A 27,808-nucleotide genomic window follows, 5' to 3' on the forward strand; every position below is an offset into this window, starting at 1 on the left:
AGTGAGTGGGTATGGTTGGAATTGGTCGTAAACACCTAGATGATTCTACGTACAAAATATGAGGAAGCTTAAAGTTAATTTGGATGGTTTGGAGTAAACAATCAGACCTAAAAATGCCACTATGTGTGTATAGCATGCTATATATCACGTATATTAGTGTATATCACACGTACAGGTTTTCAAAGATGTCAGTTTGTATATCACATGGTATATCTGTATTTTTACAGATATACATGATATACAAGAGATGAACGCATTATAGTGGATTTATACTGATATACACGAGATATACATGACATACTAATTTTTGAAGGTCAGTAAGCGTAATTTCCCCAACTTTCATGCCCCTCAAACCTTATTGGGCCATAAGCCTAAGTGGGTAAACGTGGGGATGGTTGTTTGTTAGACAGTTCTGGTGTTTGCAAAGAGACACACTCACACACACACATGGGAGAAGCAAGTTCCACCTAGGTTACCTCTTTAGCATAAACGGTAATCTCTCTCCTTCTATCACCTTCCCCTTTTCAAGGGTCATCCCTATTTCTCTTTTACCTACAAACAACTCACTGCCTTTTCTTCTACAAACATGTCCCTCTTCCCCCACCCTATGGCCACTGCTTTCTGAGTTTACCTTGTTATTTTCAACATTATAACAAAAACAAAAAAGGTCTCTTCTTTGTTTCACTGGCTTCTCACACATTTATTTTGCATTCTAATTATCAAAAGATTGAATTTTTACTCTTGGGCATGTTAAAGAATGAGTCTTTTTGATTCATTCTAATAGATTTTCTTCTTTATATTGGTTTTCTGGATCCCCCAGTTCCTCAACAGTAGGCCTATTCTCCCCCAACTTTTGAGAAAATAATAGTAACTGAAAAATGCAATATTGTATTGTGTTTGTGAATCCACTCTTCTTGTGAGTCTTATTTTATGTTGTGTTCACCATTCTTTTTCTTGCAGGTGCTTTGTTGTTTGATTTTGTGTCCATCTATTAGGAATTTGATCACTTTTAATTGTTTATTTCATATGATAAATTGTTTTAATAAGGTTCAGAGAGAAGAAATATGATTTCTTTTGCAGCTAAAAGCAGTATGAAGCTATTTTTGTTTTGTGGGGGAAAATAGCATGTTTGCATTTTGCTGTCAGATAATTGTGGACTAATCCTGTAAACTTTGCTTGATATTAGGTATTATTATACCTTTAATAAGTTGCAATGTATGTGAGGAGAATAAGAAGCAACAACCAAAGATGGAATCTTGTATTTAACCATTATGTCAGTTCTGGCTACAGAACTTACTCCCCCGCACAAACTTCAACCGTTACACAGATACCTTTGCACTGCAACTCTCTAGGCGGTGTGATAGGAAGAGCTTTGTTAGATACATCCAAGTCGGTACAGACTGCTTCAGAACGGGGGAATATAAGGTTGTTGAGGAGTTCACCTACAAGTTGGAGGTGGACACATTTAAGGTATTTTAGCTCTAAAGGTGATGGTGGTGAGGATAAACGTGTACACACGAGAGATGGTGATAAGGGAACAGTCCGGAAGGAAAAAAATGTGAGACACTGTGATGCACATACTCAACTTGGTGAGCAAGAGCAGAAGGAGTGGCTCCGGAATGAAAAGCTGTCTATAGAGAGTAAGAAGAAAGAATCACCTTTCCTGAGTAGACGAGAACGATTCAAAAATGAATTCTTACGGAGGGTTGTTCCATGGGAGAAAATAGCTCTGTCATGGGATACATTTCCTTATTATATCCAGTGAGTTCCTGCCTTTCGGATCTATTTTCTCTTGCTGCCGAGTTTCTATTTTGGATTAATTTATGTCAACAACCTTGCAGTGAACATACAAAAAATGTATTGGTGGAGTGTGTAGCATCCCATTTAAAGCATAAGAAAGTTACTGAGGCTTATGGTGGCCGCTTGAGTTCTTCAAGTGGGAGAATCCTGCTTCAGAGTATACCAGGTAGAGTTTTCTAAACTGGTATGAGATTTCAGACAAATGTACCTTTTTATTACTGCTTGTTAAGAAAGAAAGCACGCTGAACTCTTGATGATGTTGCAGGGACTGAGCTTTATCGAGAAAGACTAGTTCGAACACTTGCTCGAGATTTAAAAGTACCATTACTGGTGCTTGATAGCAGCACTCTAGCTCCATATGTAAGCTACTTATATATATTGGTTTTATTGTTGATTCCTTTTGATTCTACATGAAACAGCAATATGCTTTTATCCCATATATTCCTAAAGTTACTTATGCGCAGGACTTTGGTGAAGATTGCTCATCTGAAAGTGAGTCAGATGTGGAATCAGGTGAAGAGTGTACTTCGGATTCTGAAATGGAAGATTCAAATGATGCAAGTAACGAGGAAGAATGGACAAGCAGTGCTGAGACAAAGTCAGAAGCTAGTGAGGAAGATGTTGATGTTGAGGCATCAGTGGAAGCTTTAGAAAAACTTATTCCATTCAACCTTGAAGACTTTGAGAAGGTAAATCTGAAAGTTTCCAAAATTATATCTAGAAACAAGAAGACACCGAATTTCGGAAATGGGTGAACGTAATGAAGTCGACATCTGGGTAAATAGAAAAAAAATTTTGGTAATTCAATTGGTTGAGGAGTAGGAATATTAGGCCAAAATGTATAAATAAGATGATCCATGAAAAGGGAATAGGATATATTTCCTTGACTACTCTTCGTAAGAGTCACCAATAGGTGGGAGTTCGGAGTAGGTTGGAGAATTGGGTTTGAATTGTAATATTTTATTTTCTCTGTTTCCAATGAATATCATATAACTTTTTTTGAGAACACCTTCATGAATCATTATTATATGCAATATGCCCTGGTTGAGATTGCATCCATATTTTAGACTGTTACCGATTTCTTCAACATGTCAGTAATTAGAAATCCATCAGTATAGATGTTATATGGATTTCTCATGGTTTTGATTTTAAACATTGCATGGATTGCAGAGAGTTTCTGGAGAACTTGAAAGTTCCTCCGAATCAACCTCAGAGGCTGTTGATCAATCAGAGAAAACTCAACGGCCCTTCAAAAAAGGTATGAAGTGCTATTTTCAGTAGAATTCCCCATAGGCTGTGGTAACATGGTTTTTTTGTGTGTTTGGTTTATTGTTTTCGTGAAACTGATCTCTTACAGTATTTCAGTTCTCTTTAACCTCACATTGAGCTTTATTTGCTAAAAATTCATTGCCTCTTCTGTTAGTATTCTAGTTATGGTACTTAATCAACGCCTATGAGAAAAATGGATCCTGGGTTTGCTGGCAAGCCGAAGGGGAGTGAAATTCGTCCACGCTCCCTAGACCCAGTTGTGGGAATATACTGGTATGTTGTTGTAACCAATGCCTATGAGAAATGGTCAAGCGGATCTGGAATGGTTCATGTTTGCCCTAGCTTTCCATGATAGTTTCTAGAAGATAGTGATCAAAAGATTTGTAGATATTTGTGGCATAAAAAAGTCTCAATTCATCCTTTTTTCCCATAACGATGGTGTCTGGGCAGCTTGTGTGCACCTCGACTATTCCACCACGTACCTACTACCTCGTAGCAGTACTATTCAGCCACACACCTACTACCTCCTAGCCGTGCACCTCTACTATTTTGCTTAGATAGACGGAAAAGAAATCATCTAGCGGTTTTGTTTCTGCTGGGATTTCAAACTTGGTCTTTAAGGTTTTCACCCACTTCATTGACCACTAGGCCATACTGTTGGGTGCAAAAAAGTCTCAAACATGTTCTCTTTTCAGTTTTCTAGGAACAACTTAGTAAGTTCATTGTCAAGCTATTTCACCCCGTTGTCCATGATAATTACCTTTTTATAGATTCTCTCTTTTTGTGCTTAAGAGTTTCTTAAATGAGCTATATTTGTCAACAAAAGCAACAGTTTTTTATTTGTTGTTTATAATCAAGGAATGAGGGTTAGTGGCGCACAGTTCAAAAATCGATGGATGGTGGGCCCGCCCCTATACCCTTCTACACTTAAATACCATCCTTTTGTGTATCGTAGGGTTCAAACCCGTATGCACAAGTTGTGCTCTTACATTAGATCAAAGCTCTGAGGGCAATTTGTTTGTTGTTCTTTACCCAACTGATTTGGACACACACTTGTTTTGTTGTCGTGCCTACTTTGTAGCGGCAACCTGAGATGGGTAAATGTGTTGTACTTGAAAGAGTTGAATGGGCATGCTTACATGTTATTCAACCAAATCAACTAATTAGTTAGTGAAAGGGTATAACGAATGACTAGTGTTTGGCCTCACTCCCAATTACGCCATAGAAAAAAAAAAGTGGTTGTCATGCTCCCTCGGAAAAAGTGGTTGTCATGCTCCCTCGGTCACAAATTGAGACTTCATGTTTTGGTTGAAAAAATATTAAAGTAGAAAATGTATATGTACAATATTTTTTGAGGGAACATGTGGAATTAATTGTTGGTTACTTTTGCTTCCTCAAAAAAAAAAAAATTGTTGGTTACTTTTCCATTTTTAGGAGAATATAGTAGAATAAGATTATCAAGAATGAATAAGGTTTTTCCAAGCAGCACATACTCGAATCTGGTCCACTTTTCCTTCGCATCAAGATTGGGTAATAGGTCACTCCACTATCACTTGCATTTTCAAAAATTTCTCACTTTAAGATTTGCATTTTGATTGGAAAAAGATATTACTCATTGAGTTTTAGAATGGGCAATGTAAGCGAGGTTGAAGAGGTGGTCATGTGGAGAAAGGACTGTAAAGGACTTGAAGGATTTCCTTTGTTGGGGAATGGAGTTACTAAGGAAATAAGAGGACTTCCCTGCGTCGGGAATGGGGCCTAGGAAAGGGGTGTGAGCAGTGACCATTAGGAGAAGGTAGCCTGGTTGCCAAGGATAAAATTATCTTTGTTTAAAATTTAAATTATAACCAAAATCTTTTTAACAACAAATCTAATAGATTAGTGTAAGTGATTTTTTTCCTGCAGAAAGGGGGCTCAGGCAGGGGGACCCTTTATCCCCTTTCCTTTTCATTATAGCTATGGAAGGCTTGGACAGCATGATGAGAATTGCTTCTCAAAATAGCTGGATCAGAGGATTTAATGTGAGAAACAGGGCTAATGAGGCTATGGAAATCTCCCATCTATTGTATGCTGATGATACAGTAGTTTTTTGTGAGGCAAATCAGGAACAGATCTGCCATTTGAGGGTGATACTAGTGGTTTTTGAAGCATGTTCTGGGCTGAAAATCAACTGGAGGAAGAGCAGTATCTTCCCAGTTAAGGAGGTGCAGCAGATCCAAGTGCTTGCAAGCATTTTGAATTGCAAGATTGAGAATTTGCCTACTGTTTATCTTGGAATGCCTTTGGGATCAATGCATAAAGCGGTGGAAATCTGGGATGGCATCATAGAGAAGATTGAAAAGAAACTAGCTCTATGGAAACCCTGAGGGCCATCGGACCGGGGAAACCCTGAATTACCCGAGGTGCACTTGCGGGAAACTCCTTGCCGAGGGCCTGTGCACCCCCGGGATTAGTCGGGGCTCAAAGAGACTCGGACACCCGGTGCTTAATAAAAAAAAAAAAAAAAAAAAACTAGCTCTATGGAAATCTCAATACCTATCCTTGGGAGGAAGACTCATCTTGATCAACTCAGTCTTGGATTCTTTGCCAGCATATGTGATTTCCTTATTTCCTATCCCAAGCAAGGTGGTTAAGGCTTTGGACCCTCTAAGGAGAAACTTTCTATGGCAAGGAAACAATGAGGAAAAAAGTTCCACTTGGTAAATTGGGAAGTAGTTCAACAAAGCAGAATGCATGGAGGATTGGGGGTGAAGAACCTAAAATTACAGAATAAAAGCTTACTCATGAAGTGGTTATGGAGATATAATCAGGAAGATCAGGCACTATGGAAAGAGGTGATCCAACATAAGTATAGCCAAAATGGGAAATGGTGTACAAATGAGGTGATAAATACCTATGGTGTGGGGGTGTGGAGGACCATTAGAGCTTTCTGGCTGGCTCTGAAGGCAAATGTTAACTACAAGGTGGGTAGGGGTGACGAGATTCTTTTCTGGAAGGAAAATTGGTGTGGACAGGGGACATTACAATTACTGTTTCCTAGCTTATTTTTTATAAGCACAAATCCAGATAGTACAATAGAGGAGATGTGGTCTCCCCGCGGCTGGAATTTAGTTTTCAGAAGACTTTTAAATGATTGGGAAATAGCATGGGTAGCAGAACTACTGACAGTAATTGGTGGATTTTAAGGAACTAATTTTGAGCCAGATAAATTGACATGGAAGCACAATCAAGATGGACTGTTCTCTGTGAACAGATTGTACAACAAGGGTCTGACTGAAATTTCAGGGAGGACACTAGGACTTTGGAAATCCATTTGGAAGAGTGTGGCACCAACTAAGGTGAAGTGTTTCACCTGGCTGGTAGCTTGGAGAGCCTGTTTGACTCATGAAGCACTACAGAAAAGAGGAATTAACATTGCTTCAAGATGCACATTATGCGAGGAGGCCTTAGAGACAAACAATTACCTTTTCCTTCATTGTAAAGTTACGGCACAAGCCTGGGCATTGTTCATTAACTTGGCTAAGGTGAATTGGACTATGCCTGAACACACTGCAGACCTTCTAAGCTGTTGGATAAGAAGGGGAGGGAGCAAGAGTCAGAAGATTTGGTGGAAAACAGTTCCTGTCTGCATCTGGTGGAACATTTGGAAGGAAAGAAACGACAGAATTTTTAAGGGCAGAGAAAGTTCATTGCAGAAGATCCAATGGAAGGTCATTACTTCATTAAGTTTTTGGTGTAAAGAACAATATGTAGAAGAGGAAGTTCAGTTAGTGGACTTTTTAGGACTACTGTAAGTATTTCTCTTTCAAGTAAAGTGTAAATTTTTGGAGGTGGCCAGCATACCCTTAATGCTGAGGAATACAAAGTTACCAGTTTCAAAAAAAAAAAATAATAATAATAATAATAATAATAATCCTCCAGTTCTGATTCCGGAAAAATAAATCTTTAGTTCTTCCAATATTATATTGGAAAAGAAACTGTGCACTCAAGGATGTAGCTTGGCGATTGATGAAGAGGGATGAAGGCCATGAGAGACTAGGATTCAAATCCTAGCATACGCGAAAAAAGTTTAGTCCCATTTGCCCTTCCTTGGTTGATAGAGTTACCCATTCTTGTACTGGTGGGGAGAATATCATGTCCGCTGGGATAGGAAGTGCGGCAAGCTGCTCAAGGTACCACTACTACGTTTATATATACATATAATAGAAGGGAAGTGAATTCATTAGTTCCTTTAGATGAGTGAATAGAAAGATATGGTATTGATTAGGATAGAGGGAGCGAAAATTCAGAACCTCATTACTGCAGAGGTAATATATTGCTTGATTTGGTCAGTTTGGTTCTAGAAGTAGTGCAAGTCGTATCAATTCTTGTTGTAATTTGGGTTGTTAAGTCCAATCTATCTAATGTGACAAATGAGTGACAATAGGCCTCCTATTTGAAACTACAATAGATCTCCCATTTTAATGGAAAAAGGAAAGATCACCCAAAACAGTGAAAGTGTGGTGGTACTGATTTGGACATGCAACAATCTTGATTTTGAGAGGCATGTGAGATGGGAGAGTACTCTCTTGAGTCTAGCCAGGAAACTCATTGGTGAAGAAATGTGGGGAATGGACAGTCATGAAGGTGATAAGAAGCAACTAGTGATAATGTTTAGGATTGGCAAATAGAGAATGGATAGGAAACAATGCATTTCAGGTGATGGATGAAAGTGTAGACGCTAGTAAAATGACAAAAGAAAAGGAAGAAAGAAAGAAAAGGCTAAGGAGTACTCTTATATATTGCAACATGAGAAGATTAAGGAATTTGGGAAGTTTTGAACCTTTGTCAAGGGTTCTGTGTTCACCTTATAGCACTACTCAGATGTGAGGTGTATGCAATACTTGAGTCGTTTTTCTTTTTGATATATCAAAGATTTTTCATTGATGACGCACTTGAGTGTGTCAAAAATACGGACAAAGTAGTGGTGCTTTGGAATCAGTCATTTAATCAGGCCAACTATATACAATATTGTACTCTTTCTTTATATCAAAAGTATAAATAAAAAAAAAGATATTTAATACTTCGTAGATCAGTAGTCAGCACACCAGATGTATAAATAGGAAAATATGTAATTTTTTGTCTCGCTGGGGTTGTTTTCTTCAAAGTTTTGATTAACTCTGTTCAAAAAAAAGTTTTGATTAACAAGAGGTGGTTTTGTTAGCTTAAACCATTTTGGATTGTCAAGAAAGGTTAATGTCCGACACCTCTATGCTCTCTCAGAACCCCCATTAATCCACTGATAGTACTCATTATGGCTACTATGCTTTTTTCCCCTCTGTTTCCTCTGTTACTACATTGAAAGCTGATTACTCCTGAAGATATTAAGAAAAAAAAGGTCTGTCACTCATTGAGGCATACAACTTACCTCACCTTGCTCACACTTTTGCCTTCCAAACCATTGTTATTAGTAGTAGTAGTAGTAGTAGTAAGAGATCGGTAGTTTGTGATTGTGGCAGTTATTTGTTATGTTGGTTCTGGATATATTCATGATATTTGACCTTTCCATTGAAGAAAGCTTTTAACGGGATAATTGCGCTTTTTTTTTTTTTTTGAAACTGGTAAAGTTGTATTCCTCAGCATTAAGGACATGCTGGAGACCTCCAAAAAGTTGTTAAGAACAGCCTAGGCTACTTACAAAGAAACTAAAAGATCTACCAACTGTTCAGCTTCTTCTATACAATGTTCTTTACACCAAAAATAAATTGTGGCAATGCATCTTCCTTTGACTTTCTGGATGATGTTAATTCTGTCTTCAAAACATCTGTCATTTCTCTCCCGCCAAATTGTCTACCAACGGGATGATTGCACTTTTAGTCCTTCAGTTGTTGATTTTTTTTTTTTTAAATTAAAAAAAAAAAAGAAAAGAAAAGAAAATTGATAAATTTTTAATTTGGTCCTTGCAACATTTGGCTAAGAACATTTAACCTTCAGTTAACTAAGATGTGTCATTTTGGTTCCTTTATGGGAAATATGTTATATTTAGATTATTTCTAGAATTATATTTTCCTCAAATATGGATTAACAATACAAGTTTAACATAACGCATCGATAAGCAAATGGTTAAGCACACTTTATCAAAAAGTAGACGGTTTAGCACTTGATAATTCGTTATGTCTCTGAAGATTGACATTAATAGGAATCAAAACAAATCAATTCCCAAGGACCAAGATCAGAATCTGTCGATACTTTAGGGACTAAAAGCAAAGTTCTCCAATTTTAACTCAATTGGAAGATGATTGATAATCATAAAAAATCATTTGGGAGCTTCAGTGCAATATATTTTGAGTTTGACGCTTGAAACAGCAAACGTGATTTTCAATTTGGATAGCTGCAATATTTACAAATCTTTTGAGGAGTATTTGTTTTTACTTTGTGACGGTAGTTTCCATTCTTATATTTACATTTTAATCTACATACAGGGGATCGAGTAAAATATACTGGACCTTCTGGTGTTGTTAAAGCCGATAACAGGTTAGTGGCCTTATGTGGCACATCTCTCAAGTATTTGTTTTCTTAGAATCTTAAATAATCAAAATCTTACTGCTTCAAGAGTCGTAACTTTCTGCAAATTAGCTTGTAAATTTTATTCAGGTGTGCTGCATCCACAGGATTAATCTTTCTTTCCAATTTTCTTAGGCAGTTCATCTATATTTTCAAGAGTCCCATTGCATTAACTTGTGCTTTCATGTTTCCCTCCAACTTTTGTTACAGGCTTACACCCTTTATGAGTTTAAATATTTTTAAGAAAGAGGACGGAAGTGCCTGTAATACCTCTCCTCCCATTGGGAAGTTATGGATTGTTGCATAATCATCTAGGCTTTGAGTTCTCTGCTTCCAAAAACTTACGCTTAAGCTTTTAATTAGCAACCAATAATCCAATAAGCTGTCTGAGCTGGTAGGTTAACTCCGAGCGAAAAGAGTAGTATTAAAGCGGGTTATGTGTAGATTTGCTGTCCATCATCAAAAATAAAATCATAAATTTACTGTCGCGTCATATCTTAGACTTGGACAGCGATAATTAAACCTTGAGAACATATAGTTTTGCTAGGAAGAATCCAAATTCCCTGTCTTCTGAATTTCTTATTAGACTACTGAACAATCATTTTTTTTGTTACTGTTTCTCTAGTGCTAAACTAGGCGGGCTTAATCTTTTGATCAAGCATAGATCAAACGCAAAACAAGTTGTTGATAAGCTATTCTGACCATTATAATGATATATTTCTTTTCTGGGGGTTGTGATTTGTATATAACTTTGTATGGTATTTCTCCTCTATTTTTCTACTTGGAAGTTGATCCGCACTTCCGGGTCAGATCTTGGATGTGCCTGGCTAGGGGAATGTAACAACAAGACTTCATTAAAAAAAGAATGTAGCCAGCATTGCTCACATGTGCAACATTGTAGTAATTCTTAAGAATTCCCGCGATTCTTGAATACACTAGCACAATGACTTTTTTGATGTTAGAATAAGAGGGTAGAATCTGCTTTTAAGTTTAACCAAATCAGACAAACTGACCAACCTATGACCTATCTATTGGATTTGTTTTGTTGGTTAACTCCTGATCCAGAAGACTGCTATGTTGTTTGGCTCAAGGGTACCTTTGTAGACAGAAAGAGGTGAAGGGTAGTGATTTGTACTATTGGAAAAGTTCCGCTAACTGGCGGGCAACAGCTGATAGGCTCAAACAAGCGTAGCAATTCACAAGGCTTTCCACAAATTAAGATTTGGATGTAGAAGGATCGAATTGTACCAATCATTGCTTCTCGTTCTGTTACTTCGAAAGTAGCTGCTTCAGTTTCATGCACTTGAATTTTCATATTCCTTTTTATTTATCATCAAATGATGACATCTTCTGGAAATCCTAGCTGCTCTTAGGATCAGATGCGGGCTAAATTCCCGTCAATTGCTAAGATGTCGACTCTCTGAAAGAATGATTCACCCAAAAAGACAAGAAAAGGTTGCTCAGATGCTAAGCACCCTTCGCCTCCAGCCTTGAGGTTGTGGGTTCGAGTCACAAAGGGAGCAAAAAGGGGGAGCTCCTAGGGAGGGGTTTTTTTAAAAAAAAAAAAAAAATAAAAAAAATTATTCACACAACAGATAATGAAGAACACGGAGGAGGAAATTTCCTCAATTCCCTAGTAGAGAAGATGTAACAAGGAAAGTAAAAGCTCTAAACAAAGAAATGTGTGAAGACCCTTTTAGGCCCTAAGCACACTATCCTGCAAAACAATCCTTCTGCCTATTCTGTGGTGTCACCTTTGAACTATCCTTTCCCAATCTGAAGCTGAATGCAATCTTATATATGATCTCTCGTTTCACAGTGTTATACGTGGAAGAATACATTGTTAATAAGATGAAATATCAGCTTTAGTTGTTTCCTGTTCAAAAAAAAATAAAAAAAATATCAGCTTCCTTTTCTTCCAATATGAGTTTTAGTGCTTAATAATGTCCTACATAAATTTGATTGACAACAAATATACTGCCAGTTCATTCTTGATCCTAGGAGCAGATTATTTTGAAGTATTTGTCATGCTTTGTGCTTCACACTTCAGATGCCCCTTATATATAGTAGTGGCAATTAGGGCACAAATATTAGAATGTGGTGTTCGTTTGGTGAACAGATATCATAGCAAGTCCAAAACAGTATAAATAGATTGTTGCATATTGATGGAAATTGTTGGAGTTGGCCAACTTTAAATGGATATCTGAATTTCTTTGAATTTTATGGATTTGCTTTTGTAGGAAACTGAAAAGAGAGGGAAAAGGAAAGTGATAAAGAATTAGGAGGTGCATCATGTTTAAAGCTTACGAGTTAGAAAGCATTCTTTTTACTAAAAACTGGAGTTAGAAAGCAGTCTTTACTCGTTCATTTTCTTTACTGTACTTAAAACAATCTTGGGTGTCTTATCGCTGTATTAAGAAATTGTTACTCTCAGAAAGTCATGCAGCTTTATTTTTTGCTTTCCTGTCCGTACTTTGCTTGCTTATAGAGCTGAGAGTTTTGTCGTAGAGCGGAGGTCTTAGCATTAACATAACCCATGTGAACTTGATTAAGCGGCATTTAGTAATTGACTCCAATTCTCACAGGATTTTATTGGGGACGATACCTACTTCTGCTGGTCCGACAAATGCTTACACTGTTATTCATGGAAGGTGGGTTGGTAAGTCGTGACAAGTGCTATGGAGAAAATATTTCTCCATTTGGTGCTTGGACGCATGATTGTATCTTTGACGTTCCGTCTCACTGGAAAGATATAGAATATTTGGGATGGTGGTGGGGCATTTTTGCTCATCATCCACCAGAATTCCTTCTGGCCTCTCGTAATGTCCTTCTGATCTTCATAGTGATATAGTGCAATGTTCTTGGGCTAGTGCAAGCTCTCGGTTTTATATCTAAGATATGAGAGAAGTATGAAGGTTCTGCATTGGGTCTAGGCATCTGCAGTGGAATAAGTTGTTGTTGTCACTGCTTTTGTTGTCGCCATCATTGTCATTGTCCTGATTATTTTTGTTATTTGTTTGTTATTCTCAATGTTATAGCCAATATCTATGCACCTAGCTCTTTTAAGAGGTTTAAAACGCTTTAAATTTACATTTGAACCATCTATTTAGTAGTTAATGTTTTTTCCAAATGTATCTGCCTTAAAGGTATTCAAGTAAAGAGTTACTTGAATGTCATGTTTAACGGAGGTATGAATGTAAGTTGTTACATCCGGTATGCTTTTGCAGGTCCATGTCCAGTGGTCAACGTGGTGAGATATATGAGGTGAATGGTGATCAGGTTGCTGTAATTTTTGATGTTAGTGAAAAGCAAACCACGGAAGAAGAGAAAGACGAGAAACCCAAAGCACAGGATGTGAAACCATCAATATACTGGATTCCTGGTTTGTATTCTTCACCTGGATTGCAGTGAAATTGGTGATAAAGTCATCTTATTTACTCAATAAAAAAAAGATATAATTTGGTTCTGGTATAACTTGTCGGCTGCTGATTGTGACTTCAGGCTGGATGATCTAAAAACTATCAGTCTTAATAGATGACAAGCAATTGGCATAATAATATTTGTAGGAGACTTTTATTTGACTTGTCAACTTTTTATCTTTTTCGGATGGGCTACTCAACATGAATTTTGTTTGTGATAAATAAATTATTTGTATTGAATTACCAAGATTTAACACTTTGTCTGTAGATTGAGTAGGTACACTGGTACTTTATGTTTGAACATATATGCATAATTAAAAAAAATTAAAATTTTAACCGTCTCCTTTGTTTACAGCCAACGAGATTGAACATGATCTCGATGCTCAGGCTGAAGACTGCTACATTGCCATGGAGGTACTATGTGAGGTATGATGGTTAATCACTTAATTGATCAGTAGTCTCTATGTTCTTTTACCACATTGATTTCAAGTTCGAGCTTTTCTATCCTTTTTTGAGACTTAATTTAATTGTGTGTAGGTCTTGAAGTCTGCACAACCTATAATTGTGTACTTTCCAGATTCTTCTTTATGGCTGTCTAGAGCTGTTTCCAAGGCAAATAGGAAAGAGTTTGTGCACAAAGTGCAAGAAATGTTTGACCAATTATCAGGACCTGTTGTCTTGATCTGTGGTCGAAACAAGGTTGAAACAGGGTCAAAAGAAAAAGAGAAATTTGTAAGTCCATAAATTTACCCGTTTTATTCCTGGACTCTTTTGGGTTTCATTTTGCGTTTTAACTTCTTTTTGTCTATCAACAGACCATGATTCTTCCCAATTTGGGCCGCCTTGCGAAGTTGGTAATGCTCGTGATCTTTAGTCAAATTATATGGTTGTCTAAACATTTTAAGGTCCTACCATTTGTTTTCTGTTGTGTGATGGGTACTTCATGACATAAATCATCGTGGCATCTGAATATTGGCTGTAGCTGCTTATGAGTTGGGTATTGAATGATGACCTTCCTAAAATAGTTGATGTTTCAGTGACTAAGTGCTGAATTCAATTTCTTTACGTATTGGTGACTAGCTGGTCATGCTGTAAAATCATATCCTAGTTCGTCCTTGATATCTCATTTCAAGTGCACTGGCTTTTACTCTATCATCTATAGGAGGCTTCATCTATGATTTCCTTGTAAATTGGGTTTTGTCATATTTACCTGAATTTGTTACATTTTGTCGATGTATTTTCCCAATATTTTATTCACTAGGTTTTCCAATATTTTGTTTGCAGCCTCTTTCTCTGAAGCGACTAACGGAGGGATTAAGAGCGACAAAACGTTCTGTAGATGATGATATACATAAGCTCTTCTCTAATGTTATGAGTATTCATCCTCCAAAGGTTAGTTTTCTCCTTTTTTTTTTTTTTTTTTTTTTTTGGGGAAACTGGTACTATTAAAAGGTTAGTTTTCTTTGTGTGCTGTACTTAGATTTTCATAGTAATTAGAGATGTATTGGCTGCTGCTGGAGCTACTGGGGGGAGGAGATCTGTTTAGAAACCGCATCTGCCATGTCTTATTTTGTACTAAATTCTTGCCTCTTAACCTTAGTAGAATTATATCGGAAATCTTTCTGCAATCTCGCTAGTTAATGAGATCATTTGTTGTATTTTCAGTGTAATATGGAAACTAGTTTTTCCGCAATTTGTAAATTTCCTTAAATGTGATCCATATATCAGGGAGCCAGCTAGCAGGCTATATTTTTCTGTGTATAAGTTTCTTTTTACGCAAACCAAAGGTTTGTCGATATTTCAAATTATAAAAAGGTTCCCCAAGAGACATGTCTGTTGTCTTTGGTTAATATTTAATGATAAGACAAAAGGGAAGACATTAAGAAGGGCATCCCGGTGCACAGAGCATCCCGCATTTACGCAGGGTCGGGGAAGGGCCGCACTCTAAGGGGTGTGATGTAGACAGCCTATCCTAATGCAAGCATTAGTGGCTCCAAGGCTCAAACCCATGACCTATAGGTCACACAGAGACAACTTTGCGTAGCTTCAAGGCTCCACAAAAGGGAAGACACTGAAACAAGATATATACCCCATACCTAGAGTCTGGAAAAGATCATTCCTTAATTGTGTAAGATTTCCAATATTTAATTTCTTCCCTTATATGTTCAGCTAAATAGCATAACCTTAGCATTACTAAACTTCACCAATTCTATCTAGTAAATTCCAAGCAGCTCCACAATCTGTTGGCAGACAGTGCAAAAGCAAATGAATTATGTCCTCCTCTAACTTTTGAGATGTTATGGGTGTGTGGTGTGTTACCAGAAACAGTGGCAGTGCTTATAATATTTCATAATTATTGTGTTGTTTTCCTATTCTTTTAACGAAACAACTTATCATTGCTAATTTACTTGTTTCTCGTATTAATCGAAGATTTTCCTTTTTCTTTTGAAACTGTGCATTTAAGCTAAATGAAGCATAAATATGGAATTGTTTAGTCGCGATATTAATGATTTTTAGTTTGGGCATACATTTTTTTGAAGTCATTTCTGTTCCAGTGAAATTTGAATTTCTCTTTGACGTAGTTTCTAACTAGACGAAATGTTGCGTTATATCATTTCATTTTGTTATCTTACTCAATCATGTTATTTTGTAATATTTCTAGAGTTGGAGTTGGCATTCATGTCCCCAAGAATTTGATGGTTCAAATCTCAACCCCCAACCCCTTTTCTCTTCCTCTCTTTCAGTGATGGTGATTTAGTCTGGGAAGTACCTCAAAATATATTATCTGTGCCTGCCTGTTGCTAATAGGATTTTTATCTGTACCAAAGTCTGTTTGAAGTTGTACAATTAATTGAACTTGGTGGAACACTGAAAACGCAATCAAGATCTTCAACTTTTAACCAGCTCAACAACAACATTCCCAGTGAAATCCCACAATGTGGGGTCTGGGGAGGGTAAAGTGTACGCAGACCTTACCCCTACCTTGGAAGGTGGGGAGGCTGTTTCCGAAAGACCCTCGGCTCAAGAGCAAGCAAGGCAAAAAAGGTTAGATAAGGACAAGCAATTAAAAGCAGTATGAAAATGAAAATAGCGGAAGCGAAAAAGTCATGATAAAGCTGTCTGAAAAAAAAGGAGCAGTGGCTACCACAAATAAATAAGATAAATCGAAGTACAGGAAACAACAGATAGTAACACAAATCAAAGGACAAGAAACTAAAGAGCAAAACTGCGACTAGTAGTACAAAAAGATAAGCGGGGCTCCATAACATTTAACCAGCTCATTTGAATTATTAGAAGATATAATATTGGATGGCTGTTATTGTCTCTGCCTGTCTTCTCTTCTAAATATCTTGTATTGTGTAGCGTATAAATCTAGATAATATAACTCCAATTGAGGAGGTGGCCTTTTTCATTCTTCTTCTTCTTTTTTTTTTTTATTTCAGTATTTAGTGCAGAGTAACAATCAGTTGAACACTAGAATTAGGCATAGTTGATGTTTAAAACCGAAGTTTTTGGAGTTGCTGGTCTTTAAACTATCCCCACACTACCTCTGTCTCTCGGTCGCTCATGCAGACCCGTGGCCAGCATGCAACAACAACAACATACCCAGTATAATCCCACAAGTGGGGTCTGGGGAGGGTAGTGTGTACGCAAACCTTAACCCTACCCTGTGGGGGTAGAGAGGCTGTTTCCGGTAGACCCTCGGCTCAAGGACAGCAATTCAAGGCATGGCCAGCATGGAATCTGTAATATCAACTTTTTTAAAAATAATGATCTATGTATAGCCTTTTTTAATGGTAAAATGGTTAGGCATAATTGATGTTTATGACCTTGCATTGATGAGTGATTACCTAGCCCACCTTGAAGTAATTGTTTGAGTTGCTGGTCTTTAACTATCTCTACTCCATCTCTATCTCTCGGTCTCTAATGCAGACCCATGCGGGTGCTAGCATGCTGTGATTCTATAAGTAGCACTTTTTAAAGTAATGATCCATGTATAGCTTTTTTTAATTCTGAAAATGGTAAGACTTGTGTGTGAGTGTGTAGAGAGAGAGATGTCCCTGACTTTTACATGTCAAGTGATGGGAGGACTTCCCAGCTGACCGCACCAGGAACTCTACCTCACTCCTTGTAGTTCTTCTTGCTTTAATCTTGCTAGGTGGAAAGAGAAGAGAGATATTGCGACTTTCACTTCCTTACTCTTAGTGTGAGTGGAGTGCATACTAACACTTCTTACTTCCATACGCTCGACATTCGGGACACTAATAGGTTAAAACATATTATTTTTCTTTGTCACAGCACTTTTTCTGTGCTGTTGTTCGATGCCTCCTTCGTGAAAATAATTCTTTCAAGTTATTCCAGTCATGCATTTATCACCTAAAGCATTGCATTCAGTTTGGTGGTTTCTCATCCTACTGTGGTTTTCCTATTTACAGGAGGAAGATCTTCTTAGTACATTTAATAAACAGATTGAAGAAGACAGGAGAATTGTAATAGCTCGTAGTAATCTAAATGAATTGTACAAGGTATGGACAAAGATGTGTTCTTTTGGATGTATTCGTTTGAATTCTATTCTATTTAAGATCTTCTAAATAAATGGTTCGGTACCTCTATATGTTCATTTAGTCGCACATTTTATTGTCTCTGTGTTGGTGGTTCTTTTTGATTGATGGACTTATCACTATAATTATCTATATTTCAGGTTCTGGAAGAGCACGAGCTTTCATGCATTGATTTGTTGCATCTAAATACTGATGATGTAATTCTGACAAAGCAGAGTAAGTGTTTTGTGTGAAATCAGAATATATTGTTCTGTAATTATTTTAATTGAAAAAATCAGAATAGATTGAGCTCTGACTTGGTCATAGATATACTGCTATTGGAATTAGCTCTGACTTGGTCATAGATATACTTCTATTGGAATTCAACTTTTGTGGCTTTCTCCAGTTTTATAGGAGTGCAGATCTGGAAAATATAGGTTTAGATAATATTGAGATTATATTATGGTTTCTTGGAGTTATCTTTAAAATTATACTCTCCATCCAGAAAAGAGTGACATGGTTCAAAGTACAGGGTCAAAGCATCTAAACTTCATAGAACTACGATTCCTCTAATTTTACAGTTATGTAAAAATCAGTGTTATTAAGAACTATTGTGATGCAAAGCGACGGGTTTTTACTTTATGGGTGAAGCCATATGCTTGAAATGACGTGCAAAAGTGATCCCGATGAGAAGTGGTTGGTGTTTTGCTTCTTCAGTTTGAGGAGTTGGATTAATATCATATTGTATATTGAATTAATTTTAATTTGATCACTATAGTACTAAGTCCATATAGGTTTGGTAGTTTTTAAAGTCATGAATTTTACACTTCACTTTGTAGAAGTGTGCACTTAAATTCTCTCATTTGTGTCAAGGCTCATGAAGTCATGTTTTCTGCTTTTGGCTGCTTTAAAAAACACTGTTAAAATTACTGTGAAGTTCAATTTTTATAATTGAAAGTATGTAAGAAATGATTGAATCAAAACAAAAATATTTAAGAAATGGTTGAAAAATTATCATCAAAGAAAAAGGTGTGTGGTTCCTCAAATAGTAATAGTGTCATTTAAAATGGGACACAGTTTAGGAAGGAACCTGCATCAAAATAAAGAATGCTGTTACTTTATATGGGAATGTAAAGCATAATTTCATAAATTTTGAGGGAAAGCTAAAAGGTTTTGCATTAATCTTTCGTTTTTCTTACATCTGCAGAAGCTGAGAAAGTTATTGGTTGGGCCAAAAATCATTACTTGTATACGTGCCTCCATCCATCTATCAAAGGGGATAGATTGTATCTGCCTCGTGAAAGGTAATTCTGTTTTTAATTTTCTATACGTGAAACCGACTTTTGTTTTGCACAACTTGAAGCTCATTTCTGCTGTTTATCGTGCGAAGCGTTGAAACCGCAATTTTGAGGTTGAAGGAGCAGGAATCAATGTCAAAAAAGCCGTCACAGAATCTTAAGGTATTATCCCCTGGTTTAATGCTATAAAATAGGGAAAAAGATTGGGACCCCTCTTAACTTGATGACTTCTATTCAGTGCACACCTGAACTTTATGTTGGCCTAATTTCTAATTACCCCCTGAGCAAGACATTTTAGTATCCCCCTAGATAAACTCAACCTGTGGAAGTGACACGCGCTGCCACATGGATTTTTTTTTTGTCCACATGGCATTTCTTAGAATAAAATATGTATTTTTACCTTTTCATTAGACCCTTGTGGTCCGGCCCTTCCCCGGACCCTGGGTATAGCGGGAGCTCAGTGCACCGGGCTGCCCTTTTTTTTGTTTGATTATATGTTAATTAAAAGTTGGAAAATACTCCATTTGGAAGTTGATTTTTCGATTTTCTTCCGCCCCACGGACCTAAAAGAGCGTGTATTCGCTCTCTGTCACACCAGCGTGCAGGGGGGGTTGAGACTATCAAATTGTCAATTTCAGGGGTAGTTAGGACAACATAAAGTTATATAGTCTGCCTATAAATTAATATAGTCAGGGATCTAGCTTATTACCATGGATCACTTTCAAATTTGCAGAATCTTGCCAAGGATGAGTATGAGAACAACTTTGTGTCAGCAGTCGTTCCATCAGGTGAAATCGGAGTCAAATTTGATGATATTGGTGCTCTTGAAGAAGTAAAGAAGGCACTGAATGAACTTGTAATCCTACCAATGCGGAGACCAGAGCTTTTCTCCCGTGGAAACCTGTTGCGGGTATTTTTGTCCGTCTTGCTAGTTACCCCTCCTAAAAAAGGTGTTTTAGATACTGTTTAGTTATTTTTATCTTTTTTTCTAAATCAGCCTTGCAAGGGGATTTTACTTTTTGGGCCTCCTGGAACTGGAAAAACTCTTGTTGCTAAGGCTCTTGCAACAGAAGCAGGGGCTAATTTCATTAGTATTACTGGGTCAACCCTTACATCAAAGGTAAGTTGAGCAAATGACTTGTCTTTTGTTTTCAATTCATTATATCTTGCTGGGGCAATCTACTGTCTTGTGATTTTTGTTATTAACTTATTATCATCATCAGAAAAGATTAAAATTCTTAGTTAGAGCTGAGCATACCTGAGATTTTAACATGTGTTTATACTAAACAGAAAGAAGGGAGTTTTTCAAAAATATACACCGGACACAACACATTGCACCCACGTAGCCATTTTTCAGTTTACTCCTGCATAGCTAACTTTTTTTCTGCAACAGTGTTTATACACCCGGTATACAATATTATACACTTCCTGTGAGAAAAGTGTATAACAGTGTAATACAAACTTATACAAAAATTAAGAAAAAGTATGGGTAATCAAGTCTCCTGTTATCTGCAAATGGGATAGAATTAATGATGGTAAATCCCTGCTGAAGGCAAATATTTGGCATGACAAACTGTAGCCTTGCAATTATTAGCGTTGCTGGAAAATTCAAAAAGTATGACAGCCATGAAAGCAGCTTTAATTTTATTATCTGAACAAACATTCCAAATACTTAAATCTTTGCTCGAAGTCATTGGATGTATAAACAAATTGCATGATATCACTGCTGGAATTAAGAAGTGTAAAATGAATGCCAGTGTGTCCCTTCTGTTTGCTACACATCATACACGCTCTGACAACTAAATTATGTTAAAGTCAGCATTAAATAATACTCCTTCCGGATCAAAAAGAGTGTCCCCTTAGCCAGTTGCACACCCCTTAAGTAAATACTAACTCCTAGAAAAAAAAAGAAGGTAATTTGACTAAACTGCCCCTAATTAAATAGGTATTGAGATTTGATCACATAGCACTTAATAGGGGCAAACCTGGAAAAATAAGTTTAATTCTTTCTTGATTTGATAAGTGGACACTCTTATTGACTCAAGGAAAAAAGCTAAGTGGACACTCTTTTTGATCCGGAGGGAGTACCAAGTTGGCAGCCAACTTTTCATGAACTGAAGACGATATAAGTGTCTTAGCTACAAGGTGACTTTAGTCTTCTTAATGAATGATAAGGGAACAAGAAGCTCCTTTTGTCCTGGATTATATGTCCGTTTAGCCATTTTTTATATGTCCGTTTAGCCATTTTTTGGGGTTCACCTACCTTTTTGAAGTTCTTGGCATAAGAGTCAACTACTTGTTATTATTTGCTTATCTTATCATAGCAATGGCATTATTAGTTAGAGACTTTTCTTAAAGGAAAATCCAGAGTTGCAAGTACTACTGTATGCTGCAACTTTTTTCTTTTATTTGGCATAATACTCGTTTGTTTGAATTGACTGGCTGAAATTAGTTTGTATTGCACAAAGGAAGGAGTCTTATTTTAATTTTCTAGATTCATCAGTATTTCCATCCTCCTTCCCGTAGTTTATTCAGAAAAGGCTGAATGGATGTTTAGTGGTAACTTGAACGTTGTTTGCGGTAACAGTTAGTCTTAGTTTGCAATTTTTAGTATATGAAGGTATATTATCGCTGGAACTCTGTTTTAATCATGTTAACATCATAAAGTTCTTGTTACTGCCTATCAAGACGACATAAGTATTCATGTTGGCAATCTAGCCAACCCCAACTTCCTGGGGGCATATTTGTTGTTGCCAATCTACCTCTTCCTCTCAAGGGTGTGTGTTGGGTCTCTTTTCAATGTTGCTTATGGTCATGTTTTCTGAAAGCTTTATTGCTTCCTCTTAAGCTTTATTGAACTAGTTTTATATTTACCTCCTTTCTCCTTTCTGCAGTGGTTTGGAGATGCTGAAAAGCTTACCAAGGCACTCTTCTCATTTGCCAGTAAGCTGGCTCCTGTAATAATTTTTGTTGATGAGGTAAAACTCCTAATTCATGTGATGCTACTTTTTCTCATTCGTCTCACCTTCTTGACAGAACCCTAGTTTGCTTAATCAGTTCCATGTGTAGCATTATGTTACTAATGTATTTTGAACTGTAAGATTATCTGCTAATTCCTCTAATTATGGGAGCAATGGACTTGCATTTGATTGTTTATAGTTCATAAACTACATGAAGGTCTAATGTTGAACATTTCTTATTTGAGACATGGTGAGACCAGTTGTATCAATGTATAACCATTACTTAATCAGCTTTCTATAAAGCATCTGCCGAAAATTTCAGTGATGGTTCAATCATTCGACAGCTCAGACCAAAATGGTTTGACACAAACTGCTCAGTTCACCTGTGATGACAGGAATCCATAAACCGCCTCTGCTGGTTTGGCACACCTTCTCCCCTAAGCTTTGTTGTGTCTCTGTTAGGTCTGGATATTTTGGCCGGTGGTGCTTTATTTCAGTCAAAACCAAAGCTTCTATTCAACGGTTTTGCAACAGAAAACATGACTTTGTGCTTGGGTGTGTTTAAGAGGTAGAGATATAGGGAAATAACTGATACCAACCTGATATACCTATACTTGTGGAGGATCCAAGGTACCCGGTGTAATAGTCAAGGTGAGCAAGCTGGCCTAGACCCCCCCCCCCCCCCAACACACACACACAAAAAAAAAACAAATCCACAGACACACAGAGAATATATAGAAAAAGTGACCTTTGATAGAGATGTAGAAAAGGGAGTTAGATAGATGATAGAGGAACAATGAGATGAAACTAGGTAGTTAGGTGACAAAATCAATTATTAAGGTCTAAATTCTGAATGCGGGTAGCATGCAGTGCAGCTGCAAAATACAATAAGGGAATTTTATATATATATATATATATATATATATATAAAATGCTGCAGTATGGCGATAGGCTTTGGTTCAATCTTGAATTTTCTATACATCTGCTTTATTTATGTAAGTGGTGTCTGGGAGATGTAGAAACTGAAGAGGGGACAAGCATTGTTTTAATCAAGTATCCTATTGACTGGTGTTCGGTGTTCCTTGTAAATCAGAAATAAGAGTTAGAATAGCTTATCAATAATAGCTATGTTCTTTCTATAAGAATCCATTGCTTAGCGTACAGATTCAGTAATACTCGACAGCTGAAATATATGTTGATAAACAGTGCTTCAACGAATTACAACAGGAAGGAATTACAAGGAAATAAGATAGAACTTAAAAAGGGGATGAGGAAATAGACAAAGTGAATGGGAGATGAGAGATAATTAGAGGCAACCATCAACTTGTAGAATGCTCTGCTGCGCTGCACTACTCTTGCTATTTATAGCCTAGCACACCCTTCTACTAGCTTTATTGTAACAGACTATAAACCATGGTTCCAATCACAGTTAGCAAGCCTAGTATTTGATATTTTGACCCTTTTGCCTCTTCCCAAATTATCTATTTGTGCTGGCATGTCGTCCACCTCAGCTGGGCCCTCTCTATTCACAACAGCACGTCAGAACCAATGACTGGAATTTTCATGCAGTCCAAAATTGTAATCACAAGGTTTGAAGACTTCACACAATTGGTTTAAGTGCTGATCTTGAACTGTTTTTTTAACCTGGTTTATGTTGTGTTTGGATCATATGGATCCTTCATTTTCGCCTTGGCATATACATGTCAAATAGGTGTAATAAGAATCTGCATTCTTAGTGAGGCACTGTCAGACACTCTCAAAAGTAGTAAAAATCTTGGCGTACTCGTATTGGATACTTACAAACACCTAAGCCAATGCACACCCCCAAAGGAATCCATGTAACTTAAGTTTTAAAGGAAAATATTGCAATTTACTTTCAGTGTTCATTGTGTATGAGATTGGGGGAGGGGGATGATAGAGGCTAATGGATATAGTGGATACATGTAGCCTATCTTTGACTAGTTTAGATGAAGGCATAGTTGGATTAATTGATGTAATATAGTTTTCATATTTAGCCTTGTCAATTTACCTTTTTTAGAAGGTGTCATTCAAGTAAAATCTGATTTGCACTCTTGTCGGGAGAATTTAGATATTAAAAAACATGATTTAACTCTTTATCGTGAATTCATAAAAGTCTGCTGCTATTACATGTATAAACAGGAAGTACTTTTCAGGCACTAATAATACGGATCAAATTTCGTTAGTAGCTTTGAAGATGGAAGGAAAGAACACAAGCTGGACAATGTGTAAAAACTTAGATAATCAGAACCTTATTTTTTATTTGGATATCAGACTTAGGATGCATTTTGGCATCACACGAAGCATGTGCTATTTGTGTAGTTGCTTAACTAATTCCTTTAGGAAAGTATAGACCTGTAGGGTCCTTGATTATCTTGTTAAGGATAAAACTTACAGTACATCCTTCTAATAACTTCTATTTCACTTAGAACACTGTCATGTGATTGTGGAGATGTTGAGTAGTAAAACAGTTCCCGGTCATATAGAACTCTTTAAATGCAAGATATAAGTGCTCTAAACAAAGCAAGTACTGGGCGAATTTTTTTAATCTTTGCATAGGATTAATGCTCAGCTGAAGCACGTAATCAGGATGCTTCCTCCTCTCTTAAAACTGAGATCATGCTTCTCAACATAAGATGTTTCAAGTGTGTTTTCTTCATCTGTTATTGTGTGTTGGATCAAAACAGGTGGACAGCTTACTTGGTGCTCGTGGTGGTTCATTTGAGCACGAGGCAACTAGAAGAATGCGGAATGAGTTTATGGCTGCATGGGATGGCTTGAGATCAAAGGAGAACCAGAGGATCCTTATACTTGGTGCAACAAATCGTCCCTTTGACCTTGATGATGCTGTTATTCGTCGTTTACCTAGGAGGTATCTTTTTCTTATAATTTACTAAATGGTCACTCAAACTTCCTAGCCACAAATTTGTATGTTTCCTCATTAATCTGGGGCGTCACATGCATATAGTATGGATCGGTTTCCAAGAATGGACTCATGTTATCTTAACAGGATAAACCATAAATAGGCTTAGATGTAAAGCTGCTAATAAGTATGTGGTTATTTTGCAGGATATATGTGGACCTACCAGATGCAGCAAATCGCTTAAAGATACTAAAGATAATTCTTGCTCGGGAGAATTTGGAGTCGGATTTCCCGTATGAGAATCTTGCAAATGCAACTGACGGTTATTCAGGGAGTGATTTGAAGGTAACTGATTATCATGTCAAACTATTAAGTGCTGGCATATTTTAATTTGCGACTTGTTCATCACCAATTTTTTTGCTCTGGCATCATCTACAGAACCTGTGCATTGCGGCAGCTTACAGACCAGTTCAAGAGATACTAGAAGAAGAGAAGGAGGTAAGTCCAATCTGTAATTGATCATTGCTGTAATAATATCTAGCACTTTTTCAAGGAGTGACCTGTCCTTCGTCTTGTGAAAGTGGGTCAATATTAGGATAGCCACGTATGAGTCTTATGATGCTGCATGAAAGGTACTGTAGTTATGGTTGGTCTTAAATGTGTTAATTGTTTCTTCCTTTTCGAACCTTCCACTTTGATCTCTCATAGTGGTGTCGGAATGTTTCCTCCAAATCTTTACCTGTTTAAACAGTGAATATTTTGCTCAACTTTGACAATTAAATCATGTTATGTGTAGAGAAAGTACACTGTTATGTTCCTTTTGCGGAACCACATATTTTTAGGTGAGTATTCCTTTAGTTTAGTGTTCTCATCCTGCATGGACTTGAATAAATTATGGATGATTAAGTTTGGGCCTGCGTATTATAGGTGGCTATTCCACATGGCCTTTTTGTTCTCCCTTTATACATTTTTTTGCGCGGATTGCCCTTCTTTTGGAGTGGTCTTTAAATTTTGCCCCTCATATTTGTGGTCTTTAAATTATGCCTCTCATATTCTTTGGTCTTTAATTTTGCCCTTTGCGTTGCAACCACGAGCGTTCACGCAATCATGAGGTTACGGGTTCGACCCTAGCTCGAACATAAATTTAAAAAAAAATTGTAAGCCAAGATTTGGGTCGCGTGTATGCGGACCATGTACATTTTTGGAATTAAAAAGTATATGCCGGACCGAATACCTAGTTCACCATATTACTTAGCATAAGTATCTTTTCGGGCCATAACTTTGGTAATTCATTAACAAGTTTATGCCAAAACTTGAAACAATAATATTTGATAATTCCTTTACAAGTTTATCTTAAAGATAATGACCATATTTATGGACAAACTTTTAATGGGACCGGACGGTAAATCATAACAAACCAATAAAGAATGTGGATGTTTTGTTCTAACTAAATGTATCTTAATGCATATTCTGGTCTTAAAATGTTGCAAATGTATCTCGGTCTGTTAGTATTTGCACTTACCAAGTTGTGCAAATTGACACATCCTACGATGCACCAGTAGATAAAATATAAAAATAATATCAGCCTTTTATGAGCATGCTTTGTTTCTGCCAATGTATGATATGTTTCTTTCCCACCGTTACTGCTTTGCTGATGTTAAGTTCAATTTGGTTGCCAATATGCGGAGTTTGAACTAACCAAATTTGGCTTATAAAACAAAGTCTATGTCTTAAGGAAAAGTTATGCCTTATGGGGCATACTTTTAGTTATGCCTTAACTAAAAGTACGCCCCATTGGGATAAAATATAAAAGACTTTTAGAAAAGCTTAACTAAAAGTTTGCCCATTAAAAATCCCATAAGTATGCGGATCCGGCATAAACTTGTGAAGGAATTCAAAGTTATGCGGATCCGGCATACTTATCAAGTCGCCCATAAGGCATAAGTATGCGGGTCCGGCATAACTTTGGTAATTCCTTAACATAATATGCCGGTGGGGGCATAGGGAAAATTAACACTCTGCCTTCGAATTTTTTTTAAATTTTGATCCAATGGGGGTTCGAACTTGGAACCTATCGTTTTAGCCGAAGGGCAAAATTTAAAGATTTCAAATATGAGGGGCAAAATTTAAAGACCAACCCAAAAGAAGGGTAATTCTGCGAATTGCCCCCCTTTATACGTGTTTCTTCTTGTCAAAGAATTTCTTTTTCTAAATGAAACTTTTTGACGGAGATATTCTGCCCTTTACTTTTTCAATCAATGATGAAAAATTGTAATTGTCTTGCTTCTAATATCTTCCCTATTTATTTTTTCAGCTGGAATCATCACTGGGAGGTAGAAAAGATGGAATTCCAGTGTTAAGACCGCTCACTGTAGACGATTTTATTCAGTCAAAAGCGAAGGTAAATGATCTTAACTTTTAAAAAGCTAGATTTCGTTATGTCTCGAGATAAAGTGGGTGGAAGTGTAAATATTTTGTGCAAAGGGCTATTAACGGACTCATATTACATGGTGCAAGCATGGTATCTGTTGGTCTTATTTATTAGCTCTCTGTTTCCATCATGGAGTTGGTTTGTTATAAGATCATGAAGGTGTCCTTTAGGTTTTCTAAAACTGTTTCATGTTCACAATACTCAGGTGGGGCCATCAGTTGCGTATGATGCCGCAAGCATGAATGAGCTGAGAAAATGGAATGATCAGTACGGCGAAGGTGGAAGTAGGAGAAAGTCTCCATTTGGCTTTTGAGTCCAATATTAACCGGCGAAGGAGGTAGTAAGAGAGTCCACCATTTGGCTTGCGACTCTTAAGTTAACAGAGTACGTCGTCGTTAGAATTGTTTAGGTAGAACCATGAATGTATAATTTTTTCGGAAGGTCTATATCTTTTTTTTACCCCAAAATGTTTCGATGAGTGGCTTTACTGCTTAAGGTTTGTTAAGTAATTTTGTAACAAAGCAGGCAGAGATAGGTTAGGAACAGAGCTATAGAAGATTCAGGCTTTAGAATGCCAATGTGTATTAACAAAAAGTTTCAATTTTGTAATTCTTGCTCTGTTACAAGGGAAAAACAATGAAATGCCAAAGATCACAAATGTTTTTT

The 27,808-nt window shown here is 37.0% G+C and overlaps 1 protein-coding gene across 3 annotated transcripts; it reads left to right on the forward strand.

Moving 5' to 3' along the window:
- Positions 1–329: 329 nt before the first annotated feature.
- On the forward strand, positions 330–27,808 carry LOC132033304 (uncharacterized). 3 transcript variants are annotated; one of them, XM_059423250.1, is made up of 25 exons: positions 330–492; positions 1,187–1,761; positions 1,842–1,966; positions 2,066–2,160; positions 2,265–2,489; positions 2,971–3,058; positions 9,531–9,582; positions 12,198–12,263; positions 12,840–12,994; positions 13,387–13,457; positions 13,569–13,763; positions 13,847–13,885; positions 14,316–14,423; positions 17,468–17,557; positions 17,734–17,809; positions 18,780–18,876; positions 18,963–19,032; positions 19,604–19,780; positions 19,868–19,990; positions 21,765–21,848; positions 24,536–24,720; positions 24,918–25,056; positions 25,150–25,209; positions 27,026–27,112; positions 27,348–27,808. In XM_059423250.1, exons 2-25 carry the CDS (start codon positions 1,214–1,216, stop codon positions 27,453–27,455), a joined length of 3,063 nt encoding a protein of 1,020 aa, XP_059279233.1. In that variant the 5' UTR covers positions 330–492; positions 1,187–1,213; the 3' UTR covers positions 27,456–27,808. The 3 variants fall into 3 exon arrangements, with proteins under 3 accessions (XP_059279233.1, XP_059279244.1, XP_059279239.1); XM_059423256.1 differs by lacking the exon at positions 330–492 and adding an exon at positions 505–667; XM_059423261.1 differs by lacking the exon at positions 12,198–12,263.

This window comes from Lycium ferocissimum, chromosome 2 (assembly GCF_029784015.1).
Source record: "Lycium ferocissimum isolate CSIRO_LF1 chromosome 2, AGI_CSIRO_Lferr_CH_V1, whole genome shotgun sequence".
Classification (NCBI taxonomy): Eukaryota; Viridiplantae; Streptophyta; class Magnoliopsida; order Solanales; family Solanaceae; genus Lycium; species Lycium ferocissimum.